General features: G+C 39.6%; 2 protein-coding genes across 7 annotated transcripts in view; one reads left to right on the forward strand and one right to left on the reverse strand.

Annotated features, from left to right (window-relative positions):
• Gab3 (GRB2 associated binding protein 3) overlaps positions 1-27,750 on the reverse strand; it is a 107,439-nt gene that overhangs the window by 64,332 nt on the left and 15,357 nt on the right. The window lies entirely within an intron of this gene.
• Positions 20,689-21,748, forward strand: LOC121140053 (small nuclear ribonucleoprotein-associated protein B-like). Its single transcript, XM_040744809.1, has one exon. It carries the CDS (start codon positions 20,760-20,762, stop codon positions 21,453-21,455), a length of 696 nt encoding a protein of 231 aa, XP_040600743.1. The 5' UTR covers positions 20,689-20,759; the 3' UTR covers positions 21,456-21,748.

Genomic DNA, 27,750 nt, shown 5'->3' on the forward strand with positions numbered 1-27,750 from the left:
AAAACACTGAAGAAACATGGGGATAAGATAGCTACTTAAAAGCTAAGAAGAATTCTTCCTCCGTATTCCTTAGAAGTAATGGACTCTCCTGACACCTTGACTTCAGACTGTAATCTCTCAAACTTTGAACCAATGAAATTCTGTTAAGAATGAGTTTTTCTGTAGGAGCTGTTCCCTAAATTTTACCATATATGGAGGGCATATCTTGTGCCAGCCATATTGGTATACCTGGTATGGCATTTGCTTCCTACCTACAAAATCAATTTAAAAATTATCCCAATAAATGATGGTGTTTGAAAGACAATCAGTGCAGGGGCGAATACTATAATGTACAATGAAACTCCATGATACAACTCCAAAAACGCAGTTCTTAGATTCACGGGATTCACAAAATGAGTAGCTACAAGAACTCATATAGTAAACTCTGATCTGCCAGGATGGAGAGACCTGAAACATTCAACAAACTTCAGAAAGACAAACCCTTAGAAACAGGCTAGGCTAGCCCCACGGTATATAGGCTACTCTTGGTCTGCTCTAAGAAAGCTTTAAAAGAAGCCATAGAATGATCAAACATCTACAAATCACTAAATTTCCTGCCCAAAAATTCAGCAATAGTTAAGAGAAAACAACAAAACCTAGATGATGAACAATATATTTACCAAGTACAACATTCCAAAATGTTACTAAAACTGCAAAGAAACTAGAAACTGTGACCTATAACCAAAAAAATAAATCAACCATCATCAGAAAGAGATCTAAAAATGAGAGACTACGGAATAAACAGACAACTAACAACTTTTAAAAAAACTATTACTCTTTGACATTGAAAGCAAAGATGTACATTATGAGAGAAATAGAAAATGTAGACAAGAAGAAATGGAACTTGCAGAGGTTAAAAAATATTACAATATCAGAAAAAATTCACTAGATAGTCACATCATGTTAGACACTAAAGAAGTTATCAGGAGACCAGAAGAACTTAGGAAAGAAGAAGGGATATGGGTTTATAATGAACCTAACACCCAGTATTTTCTCATCATAAACTTATTTTCTAGGAGCAACTATATATACATTGTCTCTAACCTGGAACTCTGGCTATCAGTTCCACTCCTGTAACTCAAATATGGCAAATGCTCTATCAATACACTACAGTATGTGCTTGGTGCAAAAGTGACTAGATAGTAACTTTAACCTAAAACTACCTAGAATGACCATTTATTAATTAGTAGGATGGGCAATTAAGGCTGAAGCTGGACCATTTTATCTCTGCACTCAGTTATACTTAAACAGTAAAACAAATCTGGCAGGGTTATAACAAATTTCACTTCTTTGGCTTTAGAATTCACTCTAATAAAATGAAGTGGCCTGTCTGGATTGTATCCATTGTCAAAAGACACTGAAATGTACTGGGAAACATCCTGAAAGTATTTGAGGCTGTAAAGAGACGCCTCTGATTTAAACTGCTTTTCTGGCAAGAATGATTACTGTCCCTTTGTTTCAACGGAATTGGCCCCCTGCCCCTCTGCAGTGGTGAAATCCCTAAGCTATGAAATCATTTCCTTTACATGTGCACAGGATGGGTCAGTAACCTGCCTCCACAACCAGGCCTTCCAACTCAAACTGAGAGGGCAAAACCCACAGCTCTCTTCATTTCAAGCACTAGGTTTTGATCTTTCAGTATAGTCATTTCAGCAATGGCAGTTTTGTCTTTGTTTTTCTTACTTCACTGGCTTAAAAAAATCTATGTGGGCCTCTTCCTTTCTTGAACCATAGATGTGCTACACATCGTCCTGCCCAGGAGTATCTAGAACTCCAGGATTTGTGCGCTCACATTCTGATTGTTCTGATTGGTATGGGCACTGATAACCCTCTGAGCAGCTTTTTCAGTTTAGGAGATGCCTTAGATTAGAGAAGAATGAGGAGAAAAACTGTTCCTATGAACCTATCTTCAAATAACATGGGATCTAGCCCAATATTCCTCACTACTACATATGAAGAAAGGTTAGTTTAGGAATGAAATTAATTTGAGAACATCTGGAGTTAGAAACAAAACCTCAGAAACCAAGCTATAGGCAATGAACACCAGCCAGAATCCAGTGCTTCTTGGAAACTTAACCTATGCTGACATGTACTTTATGACAGCAGAATGTTTCCTATCTTTGTTTTTAAAGCACAACATGTATTTTTAATAGACTTTGTATATCAGATATTCTCAATGCATCACTACTCATCATTTACCGAAATGGGTGAGCTACTTAAGGACAATATAAAGGATTGCTGTAATGGTTAAAGAGCTACCCCTGTGCACACATGCATACACAAGTGCACATGAAACTGGAGCCACCTACAGTAGGTACCAATGTCCTTTGCTTGTTGTGTGACTGTGCTAGATGCTGATACTAAGAGAACTGGGAAAATGTTATATTAGTCTCCTGGATTTTCCTTTTTACAACTTCCTGTGAATCTAATGATTTAAAATAATGAATCTAAAAATATACTCAATCCAAAATTACTTTAAAATATAGATTCTATATTACACAAGAACCCTAGGAGGTGGCACAAGTACAAAAAAGCATAAGGTACAAGTGTTGAATTCCAAGCCAAAAGCATCAACAATTGCTTCATATGAAAATTTACTCAATGTTGTAGTGGAAAAATATTTATTGTATGCCTATTATGAGCTGAACTATGGAATGTGCACAACTGCAATGCTGACAGCAGTCCAGTGAGGCAAGTTAACAACTACTAGGAGGTTTGAAATGAAAGAGAATGAAGTTAGAGCAGTGGCTGTGGCTAGATGATGGAAGACAAATAGGTAACATAATTGATAGGACTTGGTCACCATCTGTATGTGTGCCACTAGGGAGATGAAGGGTTCCATGTTGAAGCAGAGGCATCTGGTTCGCATTTGGAAGATACTGTTATGTAATATATTATCAAGTGCTCAGTATTTCTTGTTGAACCCAGAGCTTGCTAATTAGTGTAGTCTACCTAACAGAGCTTGCCTTGGGGATCCTCTCTGATTCCTGAATTCTGGGATTGCAGGCAGGCCATAACAACCATCCATCTTTTATGTGGGTGCTGGGATTTGAACTCTAATTTCACACTTGTGTGGCAAGTGCTTTACCTACTGAGCTATCTCCATAGCCCCTTCTCTTATTTTTTGTCTCATTCATTTGAAGCAATGCTTTCAAATGCTGTGAATAGAGAAGAAGACACTTGATGTCAACCTTTGGTCTTCACATGTATGCACACACATGTGCACATGCACTAACATACATGTGTGTCCACACAAATACAAACATATGTGCATACCACACACACATGTACATGGGAAATTTAAATAAAAACAGAGGTACAGTGTAGGGAGAGATTTTAGATACCTGTGCCGCTGACCATGCCCGCTTTGGGTATGGCTAGAGGCACAGGTATCTAAGATCTCTCCCTACAATTCTCCAGAATGTCACTGAAAAATAAATTGCATGCTTGATGAGGGTATAGATAACTATTTATTGTAGAAGGTACTTACAAGAGAAACTGGCAACCCAGGTGAGTCAGCAGCTTTCTGAGACCTGACTGGAAGCCTAAAAGAGAGAGTGCATCTCCTCTGCACATCCTTTTATTCCCATGTCCGTATGCGCCTGTAGCCACACCCAAAGCAGGCATGGTCAGCGGCACAGGTATCTAAGATATCTCCCTACAGTACAATAGGAAGATGGTACATCATTTAAAGGTTAGTTGATACATTTTCAAGGTAGTTTAAAAACTGTACCAGAAAGGTTTTCAGGCTAGTTTGCTCTTGTTGTACCCAAAAGTTTACTGAGAGGTACTTGGATACAAATGTACTGACATGGCAGTACAACCTCAAAGCCATGTGTTAGAGCACTTTCAGCAAATTCTGTTCTATCACATAGAACTATCAAGGCTGTTTTATAAAATTTACTTCTATACCTAAAAACTTCTCCTTTGGACTTTCTAGACACAGTGGAAAGAAAGGAAAGAAGAATAAGATTTGCTCTTATCTGATTTACTAATTCTTCATTTCCTTTTTAGGTCCTTTATCATTTTTGTTCCTCTGACTCTGAGCAAGTTTTCACTGCTCCATTTTTCTTACTACAAATGATATATACTTAGTAAATTCTGGTTAGTGTTTAGGAAACACAATTACTCAATTACTGACTGCAATTTGTAAGGCCTCCAAGAATCTTGGATGTAATCCCAGAACATGAAATGAAAGAAAACATTTGGCAACAACTTGGAGGTTTTTAGTAACTTCCAAAGACCTGTTTCTCTACACTGAGCTCCCCATTTTATTTCCAGTAGTTGCACCTTGAATGTACTCTGGAAATTTAGGTTATTCATAAGTTGCAAAAGGTGAAAAATCATTGAAAAACAAGAATTCTGGTTAATCTTCTATTTTCTGCTGAGGTTTACTCTATTTCCTTGCCAAAGGGGTCACAGGACATGAGGGCAGAGGGTTGGGAATTTCCAGGAGCAGGTTGCATTGCTCCTCTCTGTCCTGGCTCAGTTCCAATAGCCCAGGGATTGCTGGTGCCCCTTCAGCCTGATGGTCTGTAACCTTCTGCTCCCTGCCAGATAGAGCTGGGACTTGTCCCAGGCATGGGATAACTTCCTGTGATTGTGCTGGAGATGACCTGGCCCACAGGATCTGCTTCCATGGTTTGTCAACAGAAGCAGGGAAATCTTGTATCTCTGTAGTGATGTGGACCTTGGGAGGAGGAATCCTGAGACTAAACATTCAGCAGAAATAAAGTGAGCCAAACGGGTTGTGTTCAAGCACAGCCACACTACATGACACATATTTGACCTTCTTTATGCATTATTTCTCATTATTCCTTGGGTAGTACTCTTAGCAGTCAATAAGAGCTGCTTCATGAACTCATTGGGGGTTACAAACTTGTGTCACCAGTCACCAATGTATTGTGTACCAGCATCAAGATGCAAAACGGGTTGGAACAATGAACTAAAACCAACTCTGGAACAAATGCACTTAAAACTCTGATAACGTCCTTGATCCTGAACCTGCCACCTCTAGCACTCCCACCTCTTTTTAATCATAAATAAAGATGGGAATAAAAGGTTCAGGCATTACGCTGGCCTGCCCTGTTACCTGGCAGGATGCACACAGGCAACACTGTGGCCAGCCCAGAGTTCTGTGAGAACCACGCAGGTGCAAAGGACCCCTTTAAAGGACTGACCCCTGCCTGCTTACGCTCTCTTTTATTTTAGTCTTCCTCTCCATCTCATCCTCTCTCTCTCCCTCCCTCTCTCCCTCCCCCCCCCCCGCTCTCTCTCATATCTTATCTCTCTCTCTCCCAGCTCTGTACGAGTTGGTTACCTCTCACACTCCTTTCCCTCCCTGTCTACCAATAAAACTCCACGTGGGGAAAAAACTCTGATAAATACTATGATTGAGTCTGTAGTGCAATGGAAACACAAATAATCAAGTTTGGACAGATACAAAGATGTTTAATACAGAGACTGTGATGGCAGAGCTGACCTTAAGAGACACTATCAGTGGGAGAGGGGAAGATACTCTAAACAAAGGTATTTTCAAAGGCATGAAATCATGAGAATATACTTTCCTTTGTAGAACATGTATGTGTGTGAGAGGTTGACACTGGAAGTCTTTCTCAATTTCTCTCCACCCTATTTTTTTGAGACAGGGTCTTCTGATAATATATTGTTTATGATTTATTAAAACTACTGGATATCAAAATAGCAAAGCAGCCATACTAGTTAGCCATGGAAGCCAGGCACTCACCTTTAACCCCAGGACTAAGGATTAAGAGCTAGACAGATCTCTGTTAGTTCAAGGCCACACTGACTACACGAAATTGCTTCAATCCTAAAAGAAACAGTTCACACAAAGATGATCTCAGCACCTGGGATCACAGGCCTCTAATCCCAGTACTAGGGAGGTGGAGACATGAGTGATGTGGTTGGGCAGAGAAAAGAATATAAGGAGGAGACAGAATCTGAGAGTCTTTTGACTCTGAGGATTTGTGGAGACAGGATTGTCATTTCAGCTGGGTAGAGGTAAGATCTATGGGCTTGGCTGCTTTGCTTCTCTGATCTTCAGCTTGAAACTTGAACCCCAAAATCTGTCTCTGGGTCTTTTATTTACTGTTACAAGGTCTCCCACTGAACTTGTAGCTAATTAGGCTGAATGGCTATCCAACCCCAGGAATCTACTGTCTTTCCCTTCCCTAACTCCCAGAGCTGAGATTATGGGTGTACACCAACATGCCTTGCTTTTTTGTGGGTATTAGGGATCAAACTCAAGAAAAGGACTAAGTTGTAATAGAGTTATGGCCATAGAGGAAAGAGAAAAATACCATACCAAAGGCATATAAAATGTTTTCCGGAATTTCATATCCCCATACTTATGCATTATACATTTAACCCACAGATCTATCTCCTAGCCCAAGAACATGCTTTCTAAAAGTACTCCCACACCAAAGTGTTGGGTATAAATAGCAATAATGTCCACACAATATGAAGGCATTTACTGTCATTGAACTGCATAGTGACAAATTGTTAGTATAGTCACTGTTATATATTTTACTAGAATAAAAAATGAAAAAGAAATTATTTTCACACTGTTAAGAGGATTATTGCAATCAAAGCAACAACAAAAAATCTTGGTGTAACACAGACTTCCTCAAAATATGCACTTATAAGAAACACATGCATTCCAGAATTGTGTCTAATGCTTTATATGGAATAATTACATCATTTGATACTCTTGGTGGACCCCACAGGAGATACATATTTTCATATACAATTCTATATACATGTAGAAACTGAAGTGAAAGAAACTTAAACAACTTGTCTAGGTACAAGCCAATAATAAATTAAACAAGCAGTTTACTTTATAAGCGCTCATGTCAAAGTTTGTTTTGGTGCAAGATAATCCCTGATTCCCATTTTTTCTCCCTCTATTAGCTTTGTAGATGGACTGTTTTGTTGGGACCACTGGATCCCCAATAATGATATGGGCATTTATTAATAATGAAAGCTTGGTCAATATCTTAGGATTATTTCTAACTAGTTCTTATAGTTTAAATTAACCCATTCCTATTAATTTACTTTCTGCCTCCTGACTTTATTGTCTCATTTTTGTAGTGCCCACACTGCTTACTCTGTGTCCCTGGCACCTGTGCCTTCTTCCCAGCATCCTCTCTGCCCTGAAAATTCTACCTAGCTATTGGCCATTCATCTTGTTATTAAACCAATGTGACACATCTTCACAGTGTTCAAAAACACTATTCCACAATATAGTGGTTTGTCACACATATTGGTTTAATAAAACAGTGACTGGCCTGTAGCCAGGCAGGAAGTATAGGCAGGGCTGCCAGACTAGGAGAATTCTGGGAAGAGGAAAGGCAGAGAAGCAATCACCAGCCAGACACAGAGGAAGCAAGATGAGAATGCCTTACTGAGAAAAGACACCAAGCCACATGGCTAAACATCGATAATTATGGGATAATTTAAGTTATAAGACCTAGTTAGAAATAATCCTGAGCACTCCCATAGAACAATGTGAGGTGCACTCTCACCCTGAACTCTTGGGGAAGGGTCTAGGCCCTGCCCTATATGAAATGACAGACTATGGACACCCCCATGGAGGTCCTCACCCTCCCTGGGGGAATGAGGGGATAACGGGGGGGGATGGGGGGGGAGGGCACGGGAGGAGGGGAGGGAAAGGGAGAGGGACCTCGTACTGACTTGTGAAGCAACCTTGTTTCTTATCTAAATTTAAAATGGAAAATAAAAAAAATATTAATAAAAAAAAAGAAATAATCCTGAGCAATAAGCCAAACAGTTTATAATTAATATAAGCCTTTTTATGTTTATTTGGGACTGAACAGCTGCAGGACTAGGTGGGACAGAAACTTCAGTCAACATTCCCTGAACTTTGGGGGCAGGGATCACACCCTACAGTCACCTATTCTCTGCATTTTATCTACTTGTGGATCTCTAGAATAGTCTCCTTCTGCTGTAAAAAGAAGCTTCTTGATGAAAGTGGGAGTCACCTTATCCCTAGATGAAAAGTCTGTACTCAATGGTAAAATCTTAGCTGAAGAAACTACATGCTTTGGGTGTAGGACATAAAGAAATCAATCTTGAACTGACCAAGTAGCTCTCTCCCTACTGGTTAGCTTTCATAGTATTTGGAATGTTCTCTGCAGACTTCTTGGGAAGAAAAGATACCAATGATCTTACCCATCACTGGACCCTGCATTCTACAGTACTGCTATGTTGGGCAAGAAATGACCCTTAGTGCAACTGTTAGAGGAGTAACAAACTGCTTTTTAAGGAGAACCTATAATTTTTTTGCCAAATGATCATATTGTCAAAACATTTTCCAAATATATATGTTTATATGCATAGATTTGTGCTGCTCTCAACCTTGATCATAAACGCTCCTATTTGTACTAGACAACAGCTAATACAGAGACTAATAACAGGTCAAAATGCTGAGAATAAGTGACTGTGAGTACTCAGTCCTAGATGGGACATCTCTATATACCTGAGTCCCTACCTCAAGACTCAGAGAATATCAAAAAAGAGGAGGTGGAAATAATGCAAGATGTGAGTTCGAGGCCAGCCTGGTCTACAGAGCGAGTTCGAGGACAGCCTCCAAAACACAGAGAAACCCTGTCTCGAAAAACCAAAAGAAAAAAAAAAAAGAATGCAAGAGTAGGAGTATGGGGAGGAGCCCTGTGAAATTCTGTTTTCTAGACATGATGTAGACATTGTAGACATGAACTCAAAGCAGTTGTGGTTATCTGAATAAGACCTACACCAGATCAAGCTGGCTAAAATTCCAGTGTGGATGCAAGAAAGGCTCCTGAGGCTCCATCCCTATCTGGAAGCTTATAGGCTGTTGATGGCTACTGGGAAAAGAAGTGTCTCTTTTGCTCTGGTGTTATAGCAACTGGTAGGTTTCACATGACCCATAAGATGGTCCTACACCCATGTACGTATAGGCAGTGTGTGGGGGTGGGCTTTGAGTTTATTCTCAAGCTTCCCTCAGTATGTCAGCCAGTCAACCTCCTGTTGCCTGCAAGATGTAGCACATCTGCCTGCACACTGCCATGCACCCTTTGATGATAATAATGGACTGTACCTCTGAAACTATAAGTTAGCCACCCAAATTAAATGTTTTCTTTATAATAGTTGTCGTGGTCATAGTGTCTCTTCACAGCAATAATAAACCCTAAGACACAGCACTAATTGAATTTAGTTATTAGTTTTTCAAAAAGAATAGTTGGGAGTCCTGGAAGAAATAGTATGAGTGGAGGTGGATACAATCAAAATACATTGTATACATATATGAAATTTTCCAAGAATAAACAGAAAATACTCTTTTTAAAAAAAGTTTTATTTTTGTATAGCAAAAACCTGAAGTCTCAAGTTTCTATTCTACTACTATATTTAAAAATTCGCTTTCTAAGGCCCTACACTTCATGTGGGCAGCATAGTAGAGCTGACCCTAACTCTGACCTTGAAGGTGTAGGTGTGGGGGATCTGACACTGAGGAAATGAAAGCAGGAGAACTATCTCCACCCCTCACTCATGGCTACAAGAGGTGAACTCCCCAGGACAATGCAGGAGAGCTCACCCTGGTGGTGAGGACAAGAGCTGGCTGGCTGACCAACTACCCAGGCCAGAACCAGGTTTATGTTTGCCCACCCCAGCATTTACCCCATCTGTGATCTGCTGCTGAAGCATGTGAAGTGATCTGACCTGTAGACCCAACACCACAGAATTTCCACAACACAGGGCAACAGCAGGATAAAAAGAGGAGTTCCAGTGAGGACCCAGCATCAATGGTGTGGTAGAAACCAGAAGCCTCAAACCAGACCAATGACTCTCTGCAGTGAACACTTGTAAGTAAAGATACATGGAAAAAAGGATTTACTGCATGATTCCCTCTGTCACATTGGATCTTCCATAATGAAACTGATTTTTTCCTTCTCTCTCTCTTTATCTTTTTCCTTTTTTATCTTAAATTTTATTTTATTTTGGGGGGAGAAGTTGCAATGGTAGAGAATGGATACAAAGGGATGGGGAAATGAATGGAATGGAAATGTATGATGTGAAAGACAGCTGTTTTTTAAATATAGATTTAACTTTTGTTTTATATAGATTTCTCATATCTGTATCAATTGATATTTTCCAATATTGCAATTTGCTTATCAAACTTGGTATTAGAGTATAGTAACATCATACAAAAAATTAAAGAAGTCTTCATCTCCCTCTAAGTAGCTTCAAGAAAATGGGCACCATCTCTTATTTAAAGTATAAAAGAACTCAAGAACTCAGATACTAATTTTTTTAAGTCAGAAACCTTTCTTGGAGATCATCTCATTTATCTTTATATTATGATATGGATTGTGAATATATTTTAGGAGATAAAAGATTTTGAAATGTGTAGATTTTTGCCAAACAAGGAAGTCTCATATGGTATAAAAAATTGGATTGCATTTACTTGTAATTAAACTGTTCTCATGGCCAAAAGGCCCCAAACCACTGTGTTCTTGTCGGCATTGAAAGCCACAACATAACAGACTCACTTGTTGTGAAATAGGAAGTCATGACCTTGTGGTGATGAACTGAAATAACTACACATAAGGATGTATGTGAAGACATGAGAAAGCAGCCTTGCTATCTTGCTGCTGCTTCTGCCTTTTAGAAAGCTTTACATTAGCATAAGAGGAGATGACTTCTTATCTGCAGAGTTACTCTGATAGAAAATCTTCAGTGAAAAGCTTTGCTTGGTACTGAGGTTACAGATAAGAATAAGTGAAATAATCACAATATATCTTGATAGACATTGTGATAAAGAAGGGTCAAGGGCTTGTGACGAAGGATAGGGGAGTTTTTGCCCACATACTTTGCAAGTCATTGGGACATTCTTATAAGGCTTTACCTGGGAGGAATATACGTATTATAGATACAGCTTTTATATATAGTTATAGTCATATATTTTGTTTGTTTGTTTTTCAAGACAAGGTTTCTCTGTGTAGCCCTGGCTATCCTGGAATTCACTATGTAGACTAGGCTGGCCTTGAACTCACAGAGATCTGTCTAGGATTGAAGATCCATGCTGGGATTGGAGGATACACCATCCCCCCATCCAGTTGCAGTATGTTTTCAAGGTACTGGGTACAATCCACAAGAGAAGGAACCCCAATTTTGGTGTTGTCTACTCTGGGACTTGGAGAGACAATGGCATTGAGCAAATCCACCAAGTCCCTGTGCCCACAAGCTGACAGCTGAGGGTGGAAGACAGACACATAAACAGAAAGGGTGATCCACAGGGGAAGGAAACCAACTTTGATCCCTGTTTCCACTCCAGCACCACCCTTAGCTATAGAGACAGAAGATTTGCAGGGCTTCACAGCATGCTTCAGGCCTGCCTGCCTATCCTGAATGAATTAGGGGGAGCCCCACAAGTTTGAAGGCCTTCTCTGCTTTAAGACTATAAAAAATACTTTCTTAAGCCTTCAGTTATTATATGAATGTCATTATAAAGGGCTAAACAAATTACAATAACTATAAAGGAATAGATTTACTTACTATGAGTAAAAAATATTTATATGGTGAAGAACTGCTATAAACAGAATTGAGATGATTAATACATAGGGAATTTTACAGTTTAGTAAATGAAACGTGTAAAGGACTAATGTGTTGTACCATGATAAATATAAATGCATGACCTAATACAAAAAGGTCAAAAGACATGATTAAGTTTTTCATAGAAAATGAAACAGAATAAAACTAAATATTAAGGTATGTTTTATGGATCCAGGCATGGTGGTGCACACCTTTAATCCCAGAACTCAGGAGGCAGAGGCAGATGGATCTCTAAGTTTGAGGCTAACCTGGTCTATAGAATGAGTTCCAGGACAGCCAGGGCTACTCAAAGAAATCCTGTTGTGAAAGACAAAAAAAAATATGAAAAAAAATCTTTGTCATATTAGCAAAAAACCATTTCATATATGTACACAACAGCTAAAAATTAGAAACTAAATGTCCATGAAAAGGGTTAAAGAAATTCTGGTATGAATAAGCAAACCATATATTCCCTTTTATGCCAGTATGTTCTTATTTACATTTTTATGCCTTCAAAATCTCTATGCTCTTGTATGTAATGGATGACCCCTTTAATTTTAGTTTTCTTATCCTATTTGTCAGTCTGAGTAAAATGAACAGTCTTCAGTCTTCTAACATGCTCCCCTTTCACAATGCCTGTTGTGACATAATCAGTGTCCAAAATGATTTTGAAAAGGAGCGCGCTCGTGTGTGTGTGTGTGTGTGTGTGTGTGTGTGTGTGTGTTGGAGAGAGAAAGCAAGAGGGGGGAGAGGGAGAAAGAGAGATAGAGATAGATTTAATAGTAATAACATATGATACTGTTCCCTGGCTTAAACGAAACTCCAATAGCACAAGAACAGCCTGGAGAATAGATAGCTTAGCAAAAGCACAGAGAAAAACTAATTTGACAGGGAAGCTGCCAGAAACAAAGCTAATGGAATCTCCAGCTGCCTTCTCAGAAGTATTCTTGATGAGGAGTGATTTCCCTGCTTTGCCTGCCCCTGGACAGTCTAAGTCAGGGGGAGTTTATTCAGCTCTGGTATCAGTTCAGAGGAGGCAGACAAAGCAGTGAGGGAAGTCACAATGCTGCTTGCTGTTCTATCCTAAGGAATAGATAAATATACTGGAGGTATTTAGAATGGATAGTTACAGAGCTTTCAAACTGAGAAAGAATTTGATGTGATCTGTATATTTAAAGTGGTAACACCAGGAGCAATCTTTCATAAACAGAGCTATTATTTGAGAAGCACATTATGTCACCACTGGATATACCCAAATAACAAATACCAAAATAACAAATGATTAGTGAAAAAATGTATCCAGTATTGGGATTGCTGAAATTCACCCTGGGATAATCCTAATTTTCAGTGTTCCTTCTCCTATTACATTTAAAAGCTTATACTCCCTGTCTCACATACCTTATGATAGAGCAATCAAGTCTCATTGATTACTTCTGTAAAAATCATTCTCTCTGGGCATTGGTGGCACACACCTTTAATCCCAGCACTCAGAAGGTAGAGGCAGGTGGATCTCTGTGAGTTCAAGACCAGCCTAGTCTACAAGAGCTAGTTCCAGGACAGCCTCCAAAGCCAGAGAAACCCTGTCTTGAAAAAAAAAAGTCATTCTCATCTTTTCTTTGTTGCTCCATTCACATTAACATCCTGGACTAAGGCATCTTTCTCAGGAAAACAAATAGAAAGGATACTTTCCAATTTAATGCCAATTGACTTCATACTGTAAGCAGCCATCTGTATAAATAACATTGTCATTTGTTTTGGCTACCCCCAAATCTTCACCTTTTTATGAATCCCTTACTGATGGGGGAAGTCCTTCTGTGTATGTGTTTGTCTTATTGGTTGATAAATAAAGCATTGTTGGCCAATAGGGAAGCAAGATAGGTAGAACTAGGAGTCAAGGAGGATTCTGGGAAATGTAGTTAAGCGTGGAGAGTCACCATGTGAACCCCGGGAAGAGAAGTTGCATGAGGCTGCATCCTCGGTAAGATAAGACTTTATAGAAATATATATTAGTAGTCATGGGTTAATACTTGAGACAGAACTAGCCACTGAGGAGCCCTGGACATTGGTCGACAGCATTGTAACTAATAGAGTCTCTGTGTGTTATTTTGGGAGATAAAGCAGCGACGGGACCCAAGCAGGAATCCCTTAACACTTTACCTTGTAAGTTTTTGGTAGAAAAACTATGAACTATAGTTATAGAAGCAAGAGCTGAGAGAAACAGTCTTTACAAGTTTCCCTTACAGTTAGAATTCAGACTTTTGAGAGCCTTTGCTGATAACTTTATCTAAAGCAATGTTTCTCAATCTGTGGGTTGAGACCCATTTGAGGGGTCGAGTGACCCTTTCACGGGGGTCACAAATCAGATATCTTGCATATCAGATATTTACATTATGATTCATAACAGTAGAAAATTATAGTTATGAAGTATCAACAAAATAATTTTATGATTGGGGATCAACACAACATGAAGAACTGCACTAAAAGGTTGTTGCATTAGGAAGGTTGAGAAACAATGTACTAAAGCTTAGCTGCCTAAAAGAAATCACATGTCTGAAATAATGTGTGTATTGAGGAGAAGAGTTCCATAGGTGAGGAGTGTAGGATTTATGTGTCACTACCACAGGATAGTAATGAGACCCGTGGACATTCTTGGACTCTGAGACAGCTATTGTTTCCAAAGAAAAAGGATAGTAAGTTCAAAGGCCTAAGCTCTTGGCTCAAAGCATGGCTTTTAAAAATGGACTTTCTCATATCTTACAACCATATGGAAAAACAAGCTTCAGAGTTTAATATTTCAAGAGGTCAGATTATTGTACCACATGTTTTTGAGGGTGAGGATGTCGAGATAGGGTTCCTCTGTATAGCCTTGGCTGTCCTGGAATTAGCTCTGTAGACCAGGCTGGCCTTGAACTCACAGAGATACACCTGTCTCTGCTGCTGGAGTACTGGAATTAAATGTGTGTGCCACATCTTATATGTGAAACTGAGAGTTTGCCGAAGAAGTCCTGAGAACTGGAATAGAGTGTTCTTAATACTAGTGTATACTCTGAGTACTCCAATCTCCCAATGCCTGAAACTCCTGGATGACCTCTCACTGGTAAAGTGCCTAAATTAGCTGAGGTATGGGAAGAACAGAGGAAAATCATAGAGTGAAACAGCCATTGTTCTACACTGTTATGACATTTAAGTAATCAACCTTTTCTTTCTTCTTTCTCTTCCCTGCTATTTTGTCTAGGATGTGTTGGAGTGAGTAAAATTTATAACTGAATCCACAGTAGAGACAAGAGCCTCACTCAGACCATCCCACATCCTTTCATACAAAAGGAACAAGTAGGCAGTGGTGGTAGTAGATTTCTCACCAGCACTAGATCTGACATGTGGTTTGGGGTGTTTTTTCCTGGCTGTTTAACCTCAAAGTTGTTTCTCTAGTCCTCTAAATATTTCTGTGAACTACCCATTTTTGTTTTGTTTTGTGTTTTGGTTTTTTGAGACAGGGTTTCTCTGTGTTACAACTCTGGCTGTCCTGGAACTTGCTCTGTAGACCAGGCTGGCCTCAAACTCACCCAGAGCCATCTGCCTCTGCCTCCCAAGTGCTGGGATTAAAGGTGTGCGTCACCACTGCCTGGTGGTAGATTTTTAATAAATAATGTTACAACAACCACATACCTACTTGGGGAAAAAGTTAAAAATATTTATCCCTCATATCTTTTTTTTGTTTTGTTTTTCGAGACAGGGTTTCTCCATGTAACAGCCCTGGAACTCACTCTGTAGATCAGGTTCGCTTCTAACTCACAGAGATTCACCTGCCTCTGCCTCCCAAGTGTGGGGATTAAAGGTGTGTGCCAGTATGCCCAGCTCCCCTTTTATCTATTTATATCAGTAAAATCTCCAAATGTATCACAGATTTAGGAAAACTAATAAAAGAACCCCTGAAAACCATCAAGTGTGAAAGGCCTTCCTAACATGATTCAAAATCTAGATGTTGGCAGCTGAGAAAATGGCTCAGTAAAAAAAGTACCTGCTCTGTAGGCATGTGGACTAGAGTAAAGAGCCAGACTTGAAAATACAGGAGAACATAGGAAGATCCTGTAGGTTTGCTGACCATCCAATTTAGCCAATCAGTGAGGTCCAGGTTCATTAAGAGACACTGTCTCAAAAAATAAGGTGAAGGGTAATTAAGGAAAATGCCCAATATTGACCTCTGGCCTCCATACATGAATATATAGACACACACAAACACACACCATACACACATAGAAGTCTAGATGTTACAAAAGAAAATATTGGCAACTTTATTGAGGAACAATTTGGGGTGGAGGCATGCATACACACTCAAAAAACTTAAGAAGAGTCAAAATGTGCCAAAACATAGAGGAATAGGACCCAGGAAATGGTAAATAAACAAACATTAAAAAGTGTTTGGAAATCATTAGGACAGCTGAAAGCAAAGTTAACAGTTAGCAACCTTACTTCAAGAGAGAACCAATTTATGTAAAATGTTCTGTGGAATTTCTGAGTTGCTGTAGAGATTACAGCCAGGCACAGCATGACCACTCTATAAATTACTGAACTATAGATATTTATTACTGTTTCATTACAAAGCCCCCATGAGTGCAATTAACATACACAGGTATGTTGAATTCAACTCTGCAGAGCATTTAACAATACCTCCAACCTTGATAGGGTAAACCTCAGTGCACATCTTTGCAGTGCCTCAGTATCACTGGAATGAAGAATCACTGCTGCTTCTAGGCGGCATATTTCATTTTATCTCCCTGCCCCAATTTAACACTCACAGCACTGAGGATTTCAAGTGGAGTGAGTATACTGTAGTATACTTCAGTTTATTTGCATTATTTTTGTATTAAATAAAAAATTTCATAACCATATTGAATGTTTTTAAACTAAATTATGTGACTTGAATGAACATTTTGTTCCAGTGGAAGTCACATGCAAAGCCATAGTAATCCTTATGACACATAATCTACTGCAACTTTAAACATTTAAAGAGAATGGAGTTACCACAATAGTAAGAGCATGTGAATCAACTTGTGACACTACTTTTATGGAGAAAGGTGTTCATTCACATTGTGTGGTCTTTTGATGGTGGTACACCACCAACCAACCTGATTGTCAATGGCTGGTTAAGTATCTTACTGTTATGGAATAATCTTTTCATACTCTGTAAAGACGTGTCTTTGCCAAGGTGCCTTCTGATTGGTTTAATAAAAGATCTGACTGGCCAATAGCTAAGCAGGATGTATATGTGGAACAGCAAGACAGAGGACTCTGGGAAGAAGGGAGGAGTCTTGGGAGTCTCAAGAGAGACACAGAGAGATGCAAAATGAACGTACCATGTTGAAAGAAGGTACAACCACGTGGCAGAGGATAGATAAGAAACATGTATTAATTTACAATGGTAGCACACATCTTTAATCCAGCACTTAGAGGCAGAGGCAGGTGGTCAAGGCCAGCCTGGTCTACAAACCAAGTTCTAGGACAGCCAGGGCTGTTACACAGAGAAACCCTGTCTCAAAAAAATCTAAGGAAAAAAAAGTAAGAGTTAGCTAGTAACCATCCTGAGCTATCAACCGAGCGTTTATAATTAATAAGTCTCTGAATGTTTATTTGGGAATGGCTGCAGAGACACAGAAAAACTCCACCTACATCATACCAGTTAATTTTATCTATCTGTCTGTCTGTCTGTCTGTCTGTCTGTCTGTCTATTTATCTTTGAGATAGGGTTTCACCATGTAACAGCCCTGGCTGTCCTGGAACTCACTTTGTAGACCAGGGCTGTTACATAGATAAAATGGAGAGTGATAAAGCAGGATACCTGTTGTGAAATATTAGATTAAAATATGTTACATTTTATGCTGTAGAATATTTGTTTAATGGTGCAAAAATGTGCTGCATTCTTTTATGTTGCATTTGTTTAACTCTGTGAAGCCATTCTACTGTGCCTGTTTAAAACACTTGATTAGTCTAATAAAGAGCTGAATGGTCAATAGCAAGGTAGGAAAAAGGATAGTTGGGGTTGGCAGGCAGAGAAAACACATTAGAAGAGGCAAGAAGCAAAAGAAGATCAAGGAGTGAGAAAAGTAGGGGTCAACCACCCAGCTACATACAAAAGCCATGAAATAAGAAGTAAAGAAAGATATGCAGAAGTAGAGAAAGGCAAAAGCCCAGGGGCATAACTTAAGTTAAGAAAAGCTGGCAAGAAATAAACCAAGCTAAGTGTGTTTTATTTGGGATCTGGGTGGTGGACCCCCAAAAGAGCAAAGAGCCAAAAGAGTAAAACAACAACAAAAGAAAAAAAAAACAACTACAGCTACAGATGCCCAAAATTTTCCTCTGACTTCTGTGCATACACAGGGCATGCAAACTTAGACATATACCACACACACACACACACACACACACACACACACACACACACACACACACACACACACACACACACACGGTGCTCATTATTCAGACCAAATGAAAAAATTTGAATATTTTCATCTGTCTGTCTATGTGTGTGCATCTGTGTTGTTTTTGGATAAGTGTGTGTGTACAGAGGCTAGAAGAGGGTGTCAGATCCCTCAGAGCTAGAGTTCTGGGCATCTGCAGGACACCCAGCTTGTTGTGTGGATGCTGGAATCTAACTTCAGTCCCCATGACTGCAACAAACACTCTTAACCACTGAACCACATCCAGTCCCCTCCCCCATGGCCATTTTGAAGTTATATAGTATTGAGTTATGTCTTTTCCTGTATCAAAATTTTATTAGCATGTAAGAAATAAAGAAAGATTAGGCGTTTAAAAATCAAGCACATTAGTGGTATATTTTTAGTATTACATGAAACCAAAATTCTAGAAACTAAGAACATTTTCAACTCTATGTGGTTTGTTCCTTTAGTTATTTCGAACACTGTAGAGCCTATATGGTTATTACCTACACATTTTGTGTTTACCTCTCCCACAATTATACCAGCATACAAAAGTTTTGCTGAACCATTTTTAAAAACCAAGTCTTATACTTTAACTTTTCTTTCTTTCTTTTTCTTCCTTCCTCCCTTCCTTTCTTTCTCCCTCCTTCCCTAACTCCCCTCCTCTATTTCTTTATTTTTGAGGCAAGATGAAATTTAAATCCTCTTGATTAGTTGCTTACTTGCTTGCTGAGACAATGTCTCATTCCATAACTCACACTGTCCTGGAACTCATACAGTCTGTGGTGTCTTCACATTCAGAGTAATCTTCCTGTCTCAGCTTCCTAAGTACTAGAATTACATGTGTGAGCCAACATGCCTGCTTGTTTAATGTCTTTCAAAGTCTTGTTAAGTGAAACCTCAATTTTGAAAATGTACATTGTTAGAAAAGTACACATCTTTAATACTATCTTCCAACGACTGGTAAATAGGATTTGTGAAGGATAATTCCCCTACAGGGTAATTCTAACTATAGAGGCCTCCAGTTTCTGTGTGACCCAGGACGCAAAGAATACGCTATTATTTCATCCAACCCATCACCATAACCAGAAATATGCTCCTGTAATTAAAATGGATACCTGTTACCAAGATTCTCATTTAAGCTGAGGAAAATTCACTGTTCCACATAGAACAGAATTGCTCATATTCAACATCATTGGCATTTTGGCCTGAATTCTATATTTTTGTTTGTTTCTTTTAAATTAACAAACAAAGTAATAGGTTTCAACATGGCATTTTCATTTGTATTTTCTCCACACTGCCCAGCCCTTGTACTCTTCCACCACTTTCATGTCCCATGTGTACACTCCACACTCCCTTATCTAAAACCTCTTTTGCTTCCACTCATGATCTGCTTTCTAGTTTCCTGACCTCTATCCACACTCATACCTGTATAAATACACATATATAAAAATCAAAAGCTAGCATCTATATGTGAAAGAGAATATTCGGTATTTGTCTTTATAAGTCCGGATTATCTCGATTAATATAGTAACTTCCAGAACCATTCATTTTCCTGTAGATTTCATTTTTCTTTATAACTGAATAAAACCACATTGTGTATATGTGCCACATTTGTGATGGGAGCTGATTTATGTGTTGTAGGTTATTTGGCAGCATTCCTTATCTCTACCCACTAGATGCTAGGAGAATTCTCAATATCAGCTTCAACAACAAAAACATCTCCAAATATTTTAAATGCATCCCTCTTGCTCCAAAGGATTAACACATTTGTAGTTAACTAATACTAAAAAAAAAGTGTTTGTATTTTATTCTTTGAAATCCATTTAAGTGAATGTCTTATGGTTTTTACTTTCCATTTTTATTTTTTTCAAATGACTACCCTGAGGGGGCAAAATCTCTCAAGGTGAACCCTTCAAGTCAGACTGTCAGATAGGAACAAAAGCAGATAATCGAGAATCATCAAGTATTTGAAGACTACAAAATCAAACTCAAAAACCTCTTCCTCAAATACCACAAATACATTCTTCCTGCTTCAAGAACTTTGTTGTTCCCTCTTTCTAGAAGTCCATTACTCTATCTCAGGCTGGCATTTATTCAGTGGTCCCACCAGCTGTGGTGAGAAGTGGGCTCTGCTACCTTATATTATTGTAGACAGAGCTCAGGACCTTGCTCAACTTTCACAGGCAGGACTGAGAGCTGTGAGAACAAGTACACCAGATCATTTCATTTCCTTAGCTTCTTCCCTTTCAAGGAGGTGGCGTGGGGGTGGGGAAAGGGGACTTACTACTAAGTGTAGTCTAAAAAGCACTAAGCCCAGCAAACAGTGCTCAGTTTCTTTGATTTTCCCATATCTAACAAAGAATTCATCACTATATGTTTACTCAGCTCTGATGCACTGGGGGAACACCCTGAGTCGAACATTTGGAGACCCAGGGTAAAATAATGCCTCTGGAGTGAATGAGAACCTGCACAGCCCACAGAATAAAAAGCTTTTCAGGGCCAGTAATGCTCATTATATGCAAAGGGAAGCTTCTAAAGTGAATTCCGAGCCTCACTAGGGGCGGCATTTTGCAGGCTGCGTTTCCGTTAGCGGGAATTGCACTGCTGGCTGGGGACTAGGCCTCTGTGGAAGCGAATCTGGCAGGAATCTGAGACATCGGAGCCGCCACCATGACTGTGGGTAAGAGCAGCAAGATGCTGCAGCACATCGACTACAGGATGAGATGCATCCTGCAAGACGGTCGCATCTTCATCGGGACCTTCAAAGCTTTTGACAAGCACATGAATTTGATCCTCTGTGACTGTGATGAATTCAGGAAGATCAAGTCAAAGAACTCCAAACAAGCAGAGAGGGAAGAGAAGCGAGTTCTCGGTCTGGTGTTGCTTCGAGGGGAGAACCTGGTTTCCATGACAGTAGAAGGACCTCCTCCCAAAGATACTGGTATTGCCCGAGTGCCACTTGCTGGAGCTGCTGGGGGGCCAGGTATTGGCAGAGCTGCTGGCAGAGGAATCCCTGCTGGTGTCCCCATGCCTCAGGCTCCTGCAGGACTTGCTGGGCCAGTCCGAGGGGTTGGAGGCCCATCACAGCAGGTGATGACTCCACAAGGAAGAGGCACTGTTGCAGCTGCTGCAGCTGCAGCCACAGCCAGTATTGCAGGAGCCCCAACTCAGTACCCACCTGGTCGTGGGGGTCCTCCCCCACCTATGGGCCGAGGGGCACCTCCTCCAGGTATGATGGGCCCACCTCCTGGCATGAGGCCTCCAATGGGTCCTCCAATGGGGATCCCTCCTGGCCGAGGAACTCCAATGGGAATGCCCCCTCCTGGAATGCGACCTCCTCCTCCAGGGATGCGGGGTCTGCTTTGATCCTTGCACAGCATTGTGGCAGTAGCTCCACTGAGGTGTGGGCCCCATTCCCCAGGACGAGTCGATACAAACCTGTTTGTTTGTTATGCTGTTGTTCATGGAGTCTCCCTGGATCGGCTGGTTTTCCTTTCAGGGCCCCCTCTCTGGGGAATGTGCCCTCCAAGGCCCTAGACTCATCTTGGTCCTCCTCAGCTCCTTGCCTGTTTCCCAAAAGGCTGTACATAGTCCCTTTTTACCCCCTGTGGCCTATGAAACTGGTTTATAATAAACTCTTAAGAGACTGTTAAAAAAAATAAAATAAAGTGAATTCCATTCTGAAACTCACAACTGACCCTTGACAGGAACAATCCTCAGCTTGTATATACACCATCAATTGGTGTAGTAGAAATAGAGAGGACATATTCCACTTAAGACACCATTCCTTCCCCCTATTATTTGGCAGATTCCACTGTTAGAGGATCTGGAAAGAACCTCTAATTCTTTCTCTTTTTTCTTTCCTGTTTTTACTATTTCAGTATAGTTTTCATTTTTAAAAAAAGCATTTATGTCTTTTTATTTATGTAAAGTCTCATGTATTCTACATTGGCCTTGAACTCTCTGTATAATTGGTGCTGGTCCTGAAATTCTGCTTCTCCTGTTTCCACTCCCTAAATGCTGATATGGCAGGAGTGCATCACTGTGCCTGTTTTATGTATGTGTTGTTTGGAATTGAATGTAGGGCTTAGAGCAAGCTAGGCTAGGCTGGGAGGTGGTGTCGCACAGCTTTACTCCCAGTACTAAGGATGCAGAAGCAGACAGTCCTCTGAGTTCAAGGCCAGCCTGGTCTACAGAGCAAGTTCCAGAACAGCCAGAGCAAGTTCCAGAACAGCCAGGACTGTTTCACAGAGAAACCCCGTGTACTAGCTAGTTTTGTATGTCAACTTAACATAAGGTAGAGTTATCAGAGAGGAAGGAGCTTAGTTGAGGAAATACCTCCTTGAGATCCAGCTGTAAGGCATTTTCTCACTTAGTGATCAATGGAGGAGGGCTCAGCCCATGGTGGGTGGTGCCACCCCTGGGCAGGTGATCCTGGGTTCTATAGGAAAGCAGGCTGAGTAAGCCATGGGAAGCAAGCCAGTAATCAGCACCCCTCCATGGCCTCAGCATCAATCAGCTCCAGCCTCCAGGACCCTGCCCTGCTTGAGTTCCTGTCCTGACTTCCTTTAGTGTTGAACAGCAATGTGGAAGTATAAACTGAATAAACCCTTTCCTCCCCAACTTGCACCATCCATTTTGGGTGGTTTTCGAGAGTGTCTTATTTTGTAGACCTAACTGCCTTGGTACTCACTATTTAATCCAGACTGGCCTCAAACTTACAACAATCCTTCTGCCTCAGTCTCTAGTGTACTGAAACTATATGTGTGCACCACCACACCCTGCTAAACAATCAGTGGGTCTGAAAGAAATTTTAGAACTCTTTGAATCTAATGCAAATGAAAACACAACTTATCATAATCTTTGTGTTATTGCAAAGTCAGTTCTAAGAGGAAAGTTTCCAGCTATGGGTGCCTATATTAAAAAGTGGAAAGGGAGGGAAAAGAATATGATCAAAATACACTGCATGAAAACAATTTTAAATCAGACAAAGTTAGGGCTAACCCTAACCTCAAATACTTAACGCAAGATGTAAAACAAAGTCTTTGAATAAAAAGAGTAAGCCAAATCCAATATCAGTGGGTTAAAAGAAAGGTAAAAATTAGAATATAAATTAATTAAATAATGACTGAGAATAATACAAAGAATCAATTAAAGAGTTTGCCCTAACTTAAGCCAGATTGATAAAATCTTAGCCAAAGTAACTTAAAGAGAAAAAAGACAACCCAAACTAATAAATTACAGACAAAAAGCGAACATTACAACAGATCCCACTGAGCTACAGAGGATCTTTGGAGAGTATTTCTTCAAAAACCAGATTCCTGCCAGGTGTTGGTGGCACATGCCTTTAATCCCAGCACTTGGAAGGTTGAGGCAGGTGATCTCTGTGAATTTGAGACCATTATAGTCTACAGAGTGAGTTCCAGGACAGCCAGAGCTACACAAATAAAAACCCTGTCTTGAGAAACCAAAACAAACCAAAAAAAAAACTATATTCCCATAAATTGAAAAATCTAAAAGAAACAGAAATATTTCTAGATACAACTTACCAAAACTGAACCAAAAGTACATGAATAATATAAATACATCCACTGGGGAGATAACTCAGTAGATAAAGCACTGGGATACTCAAGTATGAGGACCTGAGTTTGGATCCCCAGCACCCATATAAAAAGCCAGATGCAGCAATGTGTGTCTGTAATTCTAGAACTAAAAGGGCAGAGGGAGATAGGAGGATCACTGGTGCTCACTGGCTAAACTATCTAGTTGATTCATGAGGTTTTAGGTTCAGTGAGAAACCTCGTCTCAAAAAATAAGGTTGAAAAGGGTAGAGAAAGGTAACTAGTTATAAACCTCTGGCCTCCACATACACACAAGTCTAAGTGTACCTGCACATACATATACACTCGAACATGTACAGACAGAGACAAAAAGTAATACTAAACAGATTATTAACAAGTAATAGGACTTGAATAGTAATGATAAAAGAACTCAAGAAAGAAAAACCCAGGACTGCATAGATTGACACCTGAATTATACCAGACCTTTAAAGATCTAACATCAATGCTTTTCACATTACTCAATAAAATAGAAAGGATAGGATGCTTCCAAGTTATCCTACAAGTAATAAAAACATAGGTACACAATAAAAAAATGAAAACTATGAGCCACTTTCTTAATTAAATACAGATGTAAAAATCCTCAACAAAATACTTGCAAGCTAAATTCAACAATATATTTAAAAATCATAAACCTGCTGGGCCTGGTGGTGCAACCTTTAATCTCAGCATTCAGGGGGCAGAAGAAGATGGATCTCTGAGCTGGAGGCCACCCTGGCCTACAGAGCGAGTTCCAGGACAACCAGGACTACATGGAGAAACCATGTCTCCAAAACCAATACAAACAAAGAAAGCAATATCACATATCATGATTAAGATGGTTTCCTTCCAGGGATGCAAATATAAGGTTATGTTTGAATCCCCATAGATTCACATTTTAAACACTTGGTCACTGGCTGATGGTGTCATTTTAGGAGTCCCTAGAAACTTTAGGAGGTAAAGAAAGTAGGTCACTGAGAGCAGGTCTTCAGGAATATTCTTTCTCTGGCTACTTGTTGCTACTTTCTGCTTCTTCTATACCATGATGTCAACTTCTCTGCTCTACTCTATCAAACCTTGCTTACCATGATGTTCTGATGCTTCTGAAATCTTGAAGCAAAATAAATTGCTCCTTCCTAAGTTGTGTCTATCAGATATTTTGCTCACAGACAGAAAGAAGCAATATAGAAAATCACACCAGGGAAGTAGATTTGTTGCTGTGACCAAACTTGACTGGGTGATTCTTGTATTTTAGAACTGGTTTCAGGAAGAATTTAGAAGATGTTGGAGAAGTGGAATAGATAAGTCCTGGAATGTTAATGAAAAGGTTAATGTATGTTTCTAGTGTGAATTCAGAATACCAGTATGCCAATAGAAGTGTGGACATTATTGTTGGAGGATGTAGAATTTTACCAGCATTTATGAATTCCTAGATTCAATCTCCAGTAGCAGTAAAAATGAGATAGAAATATGAACATTAAAAACTATGCTCACTGGAGCTAGAGAGATTGTCCAATGGATAGGAGTATATTGCTCTTGCAGAAGATATGAGTTCAGGGCAGCTCTCAACTACCTGTAACTACAGCTTTTGGGAGATCTGAAGACTCTTGTCTCCACAGGCACTAGCATTCATGTGCTCATACCCACAGAAATTGTAAAAATTCCATGATAGCTAAAAAGAAAATCCTGAAAAATAAGAGAATAGCTAGAGGTATGACCACCCTAGATTTCAAGTTGTATTACAGAGCTATAGTAATAAAAAGTGTGGCATTGGCATAAAAACAATTTCACATACCTACAGATACTCAATTTTGACAAAAAGCCAAAAATACACACTGTAAAAAGAAAAACTAGTATCTCTGCTGGGTGGTAGTGGTGACCGTGGTGCACACCTTTGACCCCAGCATTTGGGAGGCAGAGGCAGGTGGATCTCAGTGAGATTAAGGCCAGTGTGGTATACAAAGTGAGTTCCAAGACAGCCAGGACTATTACACAGATAAACTCTGTCTTGAAAAAACAAAAAAAAGACAGCATCTTCAACAAATGGTGCTGATCACTGTAGAAGAATGAAAACAGATCCATATGTACCACCCTGAATAAAACTCAACTCCAAATAGATCAAGGATGTCACCATAAGATCAGATATCCTGAATCTTGTTTGAACCCAATGGCAAGGCAAAGAACTCTCTAAATAGGACCCAAATAATACAGGTATTAAGACCATCAATTAATAGATGGGACCACATGAAGCTGAAATTTGTTTGAATAGCAAAGGACTCTATCATTCAAGCAAAGCTAAACTTCAGAATGGGAAAAATATTTACCAATTACACATCTGATAGAGGGTTAGTATCTAAAATGTTTGAACAATTAAGAGTACAGGCACTGCATTTTATATCATAAGATAATGATCTTTTTGGTTTTAATCTAAAATGTTACCTACATACTCATATTGGGAACACTTGTCCCCAGTTGGTGGTACTACTTTGAGAGGTCCTGCAAACTTTGATTGGTCATTTCCTATTGCGGTCATGATGTGAATTATTCTGCTCTGTCACACCCTTTCCACCATGACTAAAACTTCTAAAACCTGAACTGAGATACACAAGTCCTCCCTTAAGTTGTCGATGCCACAATATCTGACTTCAAGATATAGTGACAAAAGTAGCATAATACTGGCACAAAATAGACACATAGATGGATGAAATAAAATAAAGAACTCAGAAAAAAATACCTCCACACTTCTAAGGCTATCTACATGTATATTGGAGGAACAATATTATTTTTCAACAAATGGTGCTAAGAAAACTAGATATCTACATGTAGAAGAATGAATTTAAAACTTTATGACTCGGCCTAGGCAAAAATCAATTCAGAATGAATCAAAGGTGTGATCTGAAAATTTGAAACTATTGAAAAAATTCACATAGAAAACATTCCAGGGACTGAAGAGATGGCCAATGGATAAGGTACTTGCTATACAAGCATGAGGATCAGGGTTTGCAAAAAAGTATGCTTTCACTTCCACAGAAAGTACTGTGTTTATTTGTCTGTCTTGTCTTGTCTTGTCTTGACGGTACTGACAGTACAGACCTGACTGGGATGCAACCTAACATGGGACAGATACCCTCCTCCTATCTAGATCTCTGCCTGACTCATTGACAGGACATTAAACAGAGAATCTAGGATTGTGGCTAGAAATGTTGGGAAAAAAGTTTCTTTCAGGAACACTGGTGCAGCCAATGACACTCTGTGCTCACTAGTGCTGCTACCTCTCCCCTCCTTCTTAATTATCCCAGTCTGAATACTTTAGAAAGCTTTGACTTTAAAATAAAAGTCAAAGATACATTATGTTTAGAAGAAAATTATGCTTTTACTTCCACAGAAAAAAAATTATATGGGTTAATAGTCATTTATGGTGGCTGCACACAGTGGCTCCTATGAAAGATGGATCACTCTAGCTGCTGGCTGCAGGCTGGTCCTGAACGCAGTCTTTCTGCACTGCACCTCACCTTGGGTGGCTAGCAGCCAACTCAAGTAGAATGGCCAAGGTACAAGTTTTAATGGGTTAATATAATGTTCCCATCTATATGTCCTTAGTAATAAAATGTTTGTTCATGTCTTTTGCTCATTATCTTCTTAGATCATTTGTTCATGTCACTGTTGAGTTTTATATAGGTCCTCTATCAGATGTGTGGTTGCTTTCACTTTTTCACATAACTTGTACCAGAAAAAAAGTAAGTACATTTTCCCGGCCCTTCATGCATGGCCAATCACTGACAAAAGAGATGTGGGGCTGGAAGTGCACCTCGGTCTATAAAGCAAGAGACTCCTATCTCTGACTTGTGCCTTCCCCCTTTTTAAGGAGTAATGAGGATTGCATTGAATCTGTAGATTGCTTTTGGCAGGATTGCCATTTTTACTACATTGATCCTACCTATCCAAGAGCATGGGAGATCTTTCCATTTTCTGAGGGCTTCTTTAATTTCTTTCTTTAAAGATTCAAAGTTCTTACCATACAGGTCTTTCACTTGTTTGGTTAGCGTTACTCCAAGGTATTTTAT

This window comes from Mesocricetus auratus, unplaced genomic scaffold (genome assembly GCF_017639785.1).
Source record: "Mesocricetus auratus isolate SY011 unplaced genomic scaffold, BCM_Maur_2.0 Super-Scaffold_100003, whole genome shotgun sequence".
Lineage (NCBI taxonomy): Eukaryota > Metazoa > Chordata > Mammalia > Rodentia > Cricetidae > Mesocricetus > Mesocricetus auratus.